General features: G+C 53.6%; 1 protein-coding gene across 5 annotated transcripts in view; it reads right to left on the reverse strand.

Annotated features, from left to right (window-relative positions):
- The window catches only part of KIRREL3 (kirre like nephrin family adhesion molecule 3), a 548,210-nt gene extending 540,309 nt beyond the window's left edge, over positions 1-7,901 (reverse strand). Inside the window, exons 1-2 of one of the 5 annotated variants that reach the window (XM_059184492.1) lie at positions 7,614-7,901; positions 4,660-5,113 (exon numbers count right to left, since the gene is read on the reverse strand). In XM_059184492.1, coding sequence (XP_059040475.1) covers positions 4,660-4,714 — 55 coding nt within the window. In that variant the 5' untranslated portion in view covers positions 4,715-5,113; positions 7,614-7,901. Of the gene's footprint in view, positions 1-4,659; positions 5,114-7,529 lie in introns of all 5 variants that reach the window. The other 4 variants (XM_059184482.1, XM_059184500.1, XM_059184509.1 and 1 more) reach the window with 4 other exon arrangements.
- Positions 7,902-8,256: the final 355 nt, after the last annotated feature.

Genomic DNA, 8,256 nt, shown 5'->3' on the forward strand with positions numbered 1-8,256 from the left:
TTCATGTGCTTTTTTGGGTCTGCAATATAATGCCGCCTAAGTCACCCCCACTGGGCTGAACAAAAAAGAAAAATTGCATCTTAAGGCCTAATCCCCTGCTCCACCCCATCTCCTGCTGGCCCTGGCTCCTACCAACACAGGCACACCAGGGAGAGCGGCTCCTTGGTGCCATGCCTAGCTTTCTGCTGCCATGCTCCAAGTGAGATCCTCCTTTGTAACCCAAGAAGGAGGCCCCCTGCAGTATCCTGTAAGTGCCCTGTGCGGGCGTTGACCCCCATCCGCACCCCTCTCCCCCTGGGGAGCTTCTCTTTCCTCCCCAATAGGTCTGGCTGGCAACAGAGAGCTCCCTGCTGGGCAGCAGACACGGAGACCACCCCCATGCCCAAGGGATGTGTCCCAGTTCCCCTCACACTGAGGATTTGTTCAAGAAGTGGTCCCACACCCTTGGCAGTTGTGCATTGACCTTCCAGGACAAAAGGAACCATTCTTCCTCCTCTAGACAAGACGTCATACCACTCGGGGTGCCAGTGCGGGTAGCAGCTTATTACTTGCCTCATCTTTTGTTATATGACAGTTCTGGGCAAGGTTCAATGTTTGCTAAGTTGCGGTTCACTCCCAGTTTCTTTTTCCAATGCCTTCTCAGCCTGTACCCCCTAGGAGCCCCCCATTCTTCTGGCTGCCTCTGATGTGTTCCTGGTATCTTTCGGTGCCCATCTCCCTCCCCAAGGGAGCTTCTCCAAAGCTAAGACATCTCGAAGCAGTGTCTCCTTCCCGTCATCCTCGTAGCTTCCCTCATCCTAGCTGGGTGTCTCCCCTCACAAGCTATTTGCCCCTTCTTGGCTTCAGACTCTCTCCCCTTGGAGACTGATGTCAACACGAACGTCTGACCTTCAGGTAGCCGTCAGAGAGCCTTTTGGGTGACTCCTGCCAGCAGGTCGGGAGAGCAAGTCAATTAGATTCTTCCCAAGGAGGAGGTGACAGCCCAGGTGACTGTCACTGACAGGTAAATGCCATTTCTCACTGCCCCCCACCCCCGCATCCCCCCAACACACTCAGAGCAGCCTGGCATACGTGAAAATCCAAGGAGAGATCTGGATTGGGTCAGAGTTAGAGCTTTCCAACTCCAGGAGGTTCTAAGGCCAGATGGGACAGTCTGGAAGTGCTAGGGGAAAATGTCAGTGTGCAGATAGAACACCTTTCCAAAGAGCGTCTGAGTTCAAGGCACCAACTTAGTGTCACTGCACCTTCCCCAGACTTTTGGATATGCTGTGGAACACGACCTTCCATCCTGCAAGCACGTGGCTCCTCCGCAGCTACCTAAGATGGGGAGGTGCAGGCTGCCTCGCGGATCTTGAAGATGAAGGAGGGCATGGAGGGAAACAGTTGTGGGCAAACGGAAACGATAAAGGGAAAAAAATGTCGCAAGTTCCAAGTTTATGGATGACAAGAGAATCGATCCCTTTTCACCCAGGAGCAGAACATGCCTCTTCTCCACAGGAGGCAAATTGTGCTATGACATTATCCCTCTCTGTACAAAGCACGCGGTCCTGACAGCTGATGGGAGAGGCGTCCCCAGCAAGAGAGAAACCCACAAGCAGCACACACTGGCGGCTCGCCATTTCTTTGTGGGGAGCCAGGCCCGGGGACGTTGGCAGGGGAGGAAATGGAGGCACGCCATTTGGTCTTTCTACTGCCACCTTAGGAAAGATAAATAAATATTTAATCTCCCATTTACAGGAGAAGCCCAAACTTGAAAAGGAGAGGGGATACAGCGTATCACTGACACTGACAGACTTGGATTTCACTCCTCTCTATAAAGAGGTTCGAGAACAAGTAAAAGTGAATAAATACCAGACACGTTGGGACAGAAAGGGCAACTGAAAGGGAATTTCAGAGTTTTGACTTCAGTGTTTTGCTAAGGAAGTGTTCAGAGCGCTGTTTGAAGCTCTCCTTCCGTAGGGGGACTAAGACAACGGGAGCTGGAAGCACAAGAATTGCATTTCCAGAAACTCTAAGATGACACATAGGCTCCCACCAGGAGAGGTGCTGGGCAGCAGATGGACGTGTCACCAGAGTGCCAGATAAAGGTCCAAAAAGAAGCCTGGACATTTGTTTTCCCTGAGAGGAGGGGCATTCCTGAGTCCCTGCACATTTCCTTGGAAAGTATCCCAGGAGGAAGAGTGTGAGTGAGGTGGGGGGGGAGGGTCAAACGGGTAACTCGGTGGGGTGTGCCAGGCAGGATGCAAATTCAGGCAGGGGTTGTCTGCAGGAGTGACCTCGAGCCTGCGGGCAGGTCCTCCCACGACCTCTCGGAAGAGATGCACTTGAACTAATAACTTGAGAAGTCTACAGATCTAGGTAGGGGTGGGCACAGTCTAGGAACTGATCATATAGGTGTAGGGTTGAGTAGAATCCTCTGCGGAATTCACAATACTCAGGATAACATCCACGTTAAAACACGGGTCTATGGATCAAGTCAAAAGGTAACATATCACCAAAGTCCATAAAAAGCATTCTACTTGGCCCTTAATTCCTGCCATCCAATGCTGTCTATTCATGGAAACTTCAGTGTCCAGTGATGCAAAGGATTTTGGCTGATTACCACCACTTTGCCTCATGGTCTTTCTTTAGACCTCTTTTGGAGCCCCGTGGATCATGACATCTACCATTGGGTAGGGCGGGCAGTGCCGGCCACACTCAGAACACTCAGGAATCACAAGGAAGTAGGCATTGTAGGGCACCGTGCTTTCTCCCTAGTGCTCTCAGGGCTAAGGGTAGATGAAACGGAGCATTTAACCTCCATAGGTAAATATTTAAAGATTCCTATGAGAAGAGTGACGAAGGAGCTCTGGTACTGAAAAGGGGATAAGTAAAGCAGAAGATGCACACTGCGGTGATTCAGACAACCGAAGAGGCACTCAGACACCAAAAGCGTCTTATGCCAAGCCAGAGGAGAATCACAGCTCCAGTTTTTCAACAACACACGGGCAGATTAACATGTGCGCGGGTCCCATGAACATTGGGGGGCGTGGTGGGCTCCTCCTTTTAGGGATTCTACAGGCGACTTCCTGCGTACAGTGGGAAGAGGCAAAGGAGGACAGGAGTGTGAGTGTGTGAGTATGTGAGTGTGTGTGTTTGCCCCTAAGCCAGCACACAGGCATCCAAGGAGGGTAATCTCACAAAATGGTAATATAACCCAAACTGTTTCTGTACCAGTGTTCTGAGATAGTTCTTATTCATTCAGCCTGAAAACTCTAGGGAAGGCAATTTATCTTCCTGCTGCTGTAGGGAGCCCTGGTGACATGCACACTACCCTATGAATACACGAATGTGTGTGTGTGTGTGTGTGTGTGTGTCCACATTATAATTACATGCAGGTGGTGGGCATATACACACCGTAATGGGGGAAAGCCCCCCCCCCCATCCCGAGTTTCATCAGGATGGCCAGGAGCAAAGTTGGATAAAGGGGAAATGTGCAGCGACCCTGAGTACCACTACAAGAGCAGAGGCAGGAGGCATGGGTTTCTGCTTACATTTGGCTTCTCCCTGACAGGGAAAAAAAAGGAGACATGCAGTTCGCTTGCAAAGCCAGCCACCCCCTCCTCCCATGGCGGGGCTCTGCTTCCTTGAAAACTTTTACCCTTCATTTAATCAACAGATGGACATGTTCTGTTGTGGATTTTTCTGAGAGTCCTGTCCCTCTCAGAGCCCAGTAGGCTGGCACAAATGCTGCCTCAGAAGGCAGAGGGGCTCCTGGCATGCCTAACGAGTGGGAAGGAGCTGATTTACTTCCCCCCTTGGAACTCAATTCCACAGGTGACTTTTGATGCCTTTGGCTAAGTAGGCACCCCTCAGCCCCTGCCCAGATCGCCTGCCCCCTCCCTTCCCCAGGCCAGCCCCCCACGCCCACCCCAGGGCTCCCGTGGGCAGGGAGCCAGCCCAGAGGTAGCAAAGTTCTTTCCGGAAAAGTCCACCAGCCTCTGCCCGTGCTAGGTTGCGCAAAGTAAACAATCAGCACCAGGGGCGACATTTCACGTTAGACCCTGAATCCGGGGCTGAGTGGGATTCAGAATTCAGCTTTATTCAGAGCACATTACGTTCAATGAAACTCTTGCCCAGCTTCTCCCCCAACCACCGCACATCACCCCGGCGGTGCGCTGGCTAACGGGGGACCCCTCTGACACCGTGCAACCGCACACACCGGCTTCTGAATCCACTCCTGCAAGTCAGACCTTCCTCGAGCTGAAAGAGCCACCCAAACAAAGCTCCCCTTCCCGCCCCGCTCCTTCTCCCAACCTGAGTGGGAAGGAGAGGAGGTGCCCAGAAGTTCAGGGCGCCAGAGCCACACAGATAACTGCCTCATTAACATACCGGAGCATAAAGAACTCATTTGCATCGGAGAGTTTGGGCTGGAGGTTGACAAGTGAGAGGAGAAAGTCACCCCTCCCACACCTCTTCCTTGCAAAAGGAAAATAAACAGGACCATTCTGTTGCATCGGCAAAGGCACAGAAGCCACGCCGGCGCATCTCGGACGCAAGGATCGGGGTGAGTTTCCGAAGCCGGCCCCCCCGATTCCTGCCCCCAGGCCCCCGCGCCCCGCCAGCCGACACCCCAGCCGACTTTTCCTAGCAACTCCGGCCGCCGCGCGGGGCTCCTACCTTGACTGAAGAGGAAGAAGCACACGAAGAGCAGATCGAGCTGGAAAGGTTTCATTCCTCAGCGCCGCGAGGGAGAGCCGGCGGGGCAACTTGGGTCGGCAGTGAGTTTCTCCTCCCGGGCGGCTCTCCGTGCTCAGCCTCCGCCGCGGTCCTCCCGGGCGCGCGCCAACCATCGGTCTGTCCGTGCGTCCGTCCCTCGGCGCGGCCCCGCTCTCCCCGAGCCTCCAGGTCCCCGCAGCCTGCCGACGCCAGTGGCCGGGTGGCCGGGCTCCTAGCCGCCGCGAGAAGCCGGGCTCGTCAGCGACGTCCCCGCGCGGAGCAGATCCATTCTGTGGCTCTCGGCAGCCCTGGCGCACGGCTTGGCTTCCTCCCGGGGGCTCCTCCCACAGCGAGCTCGCGAGCGGGCGGGCGCGGGAGCCAGTGACGAGTGACAGAAGGGCTCCTTTCACTGAAGCTGGGGCGGGGGGAGAGGGAGGGGAAACAGGTCATAATTAAAGAGGAAACACTTGGAAAAAGGAGATCTATGCAAAGCGGAGGGTGGCGGGGGGTGGCGGGAGGGGGCTCTATTCTCTCTTCCCTTCTCCTTTTTCCCCCTAAATGGGGGGAATGCAGCTTTTGTCACCATTATTGACCAAAAGGCATCTTGAACGGGGAGCCGACTGGGACTTTTTGTCCACACCGCATAAGGTTGTTCAACGGGAGTGAAGTTAGGACTATATGCATGCACACGCATTAAAATATGCGTGCCCTGCCTTTGCACGGGGGATTGGGCACTGGCTGAAAGGGAAACAGCGAAGCCGCGAGGAGCGGAGAGGGGGGATGCATCTTCCCCGGGAAGGACTTGGCCAACGCGTGCAGCGGGAGTCTCAGAGTTGGGGAAGAGATAAGCACGTTTTACATTTTTGGGAGACTTTCCTAGAAGGGGGAGGTGAAGTGGGAAATAAAAACCCGAACATTTAGACCATAGTTTGCTTTGCACTAGTCCTCCAAAACAAAATGAAGGAACTAGAGGGAAATCAAGCAGGTTTGTGACACATGCCCATTTATTATTATTACCACCCTGGTTTGTGCATTTCCTAACAAGGAGAGGGGAGTAGCCCGCCTTGGCATTTGCAGTCGATCCTCTAACAAGCACTCCATCACTCTGAGAGTGTCTTTTTCTCCAAGAGGTGCTGTGAATCCTATTGCGAAGGAGAGGCCAAGGTCATAGGCAACTGCCTCAGAAGAACCTTCAGGTCTTTTACCTGTCGTGAAGCCCACACTCAAATCAAACTCTGTTTTCCTCCAGGAGAACAAACAATTTATCTATGTGTGTTTCCTTGATGGACATCTACATCTGTTTCCTTGATGGACATTTAGATAAACCCGGGATAAGCAGGCACTGGGGGAGCTAAAATCCCAGGCACAGACCATGCCTTCTGGAACTCACAGTTTAGTATGGAAGCATAGTAAATACATAAGGTACAAACTATAAGGATAGTTAAAACTGTGTATAATATGTAGCATTTTACAGAAGAAGGTGGGGGGATGAAAGAGTAAGGGGACAAAGCTAAAAGATGCTTTCTTGGTGTGTGCCTTTCAGTATAGAATCAATTATTGCTTTCTTCATTCACTGGACCTTGGGGACATGTTTGGGGGACTCTTTCGCCTTCCTTCCATTAGTATTACATACTTGGGGGATTTTACTGACTTCCAGGCACATTCCAACTCCAAGTTTCCATGTGGATGTTAACTTTAAAAATGTATCCCTTGATACTGATGAACAAGAAAAGAGAAGTAGGGCCCCCTGAGAAAAGTATGTGCTGGTAGGAGCTTACTTACATCTGGTAGTTGACATCAAAGATCTACAAATTAGTAGGTGTCTGCTTTGTTGACTTTTCTATTCTTAACTTAATAGTTTATTTAACTGCATCCCTTCAAGGTTGTTAAATAGATAAAAGGGAAATTTGTAAGCAACCTTGGGGGGAGAAAAAGAAATGCTGAGCCACAAAAAACAAGAGGACCCCAAAGAGGCATCCCATCAGCTAAATTAGCAACAAGGTACAGAAGCAGAGTGTCAGCACAGCCTCAGCCCCGCTGACGGAGAAGACAGTGAAACAGAAGAGGCAAATCAGAAACACATTCACAGGATGGGTGGTGATTCTGAACAGCCTATGCCAAACAACATGTCAAGAGTGAGAACATGGCAGGTAGAGTGCTTTAACTTTAGTAGGAGCTCTCCATTAAAACCTACCCGGTGAGGGGAGAAATTTAAAGTCTGGACACCGTTCCTAAGGCAAGCCTTGCAGCGAGTAAGACTAATAATATTAGAATGTAGACCATACCCACAAAGCAATACTGGATATTTTAACTAACATTTATCCTTTAAGCTGCTGTTTCATTTTGACTCCTAATTCCTAAGTGGCCTGGGGCCCAGATTAATTCAGCCCCCAAGGAAATATTACAAAACCAGGGTCATGAAGCTAGCGAACTGTGCAATACACGAAACCAGGCTCACGTACAGGCGTGTGCGCACCGCACGCACACACACTCGATCTTGGACAGGAGAGGGATGGTAGGAATCCGAGATTGGAAGGACCTTGTTTCCCTCTCCCACTGATCCCTGAGATGCCTCAGGACCCTCAAACCGGCTGAGATAGCCAGCTGGGCCGTTCACTTCTCCTCCCACCCCGCCCCCACCCAACCCCCTTCCGCCCCCTCCCCGCAGCGTCCGGTCTCCGGTCTCCCGCAGAAAGGAAAAAGAAAGCTTGGATTAAGTGGTGAGCTGCCTGCCTCTAAAAGGGCCGGGAGGCGTTTCAAGCTTGAGTGCCGGAAAAACCACGGCAATCTTCGGCAACCACCACGTGGGGCGGCGAGAACGACAGCGGTACCTGCAGGACCCACAGCCGGCCGGGCTCTGGCGCCAGCCCCGACGGCGGCCCGGCCATCTCCGCCCGCCGGCTCCTTGGCCTCACCTCCTCCGGGGCCTCGGTTAACCTCCTGGCGCTGCAAGGTGCCTGCGCACAGTTCGCGGGCGAGGCGGGGGGCGGGAAGCGCGGACGGCTCCACCTGATGGAGAAGAGTGGAGAATCTTGGACCTCGGAGCGCGCGGCGGGGCGAAGCGAGGCGAGGCGGGGCGAAGCGAGGCGAGGCGAGGCGAGGGGAGGCGAGGCGAATGGAGGGGAGGGAAAGGGAGGGGAAAGATGGGGAGAGGAGGGGAAAGGAGGGGAGGAGGAAGACCGCCCCCCTCCCCCGTGGGAGCTTGCGCGTCCCGAACGCGGGACGCGAGGCACCTGGGCTCCGGGCACGACCCCGTGGAGGTGACAGTCCTAAAGAGACAGCAGAAAACCAAGCACTTGGATAACTGCCCGAATTCTGGTTCTCTGCACATCCCGGCTTCAGGTCTCTGATGCGCCCACCGCACAAGCCGGGGTCCCTCGCCAGCAGGTGGCAACCTCTCCAGCGTTTCCTCTCCTGGACCTTAGCCGGGGAGGCCGAGTTCTTCAGTCCCCAGCCCCCCTGGCTCCCGGGCCTTCAGTGCCCAGTCCTGTTTCCTTTGAACCGCCTGGCGCTGGCGGGCGAGAGCTACGGGGAGGCCGGAGCCCACAGAGAATGAAG

This window comes from Mustela lutreola, chromosome 1 (assembly GCF_030435805.1).
Source record: "Mustela lutreola isolate mMusLut2 chromosome 1, mMusLut2.pri, whole genome shotgun sequence".
Taxonomy (NCBI): Eukaryota; Metazoa; Chordata; class Mammalia; order Carnivora; family Mustelidae; genus Mustela; species Mustela lutreola.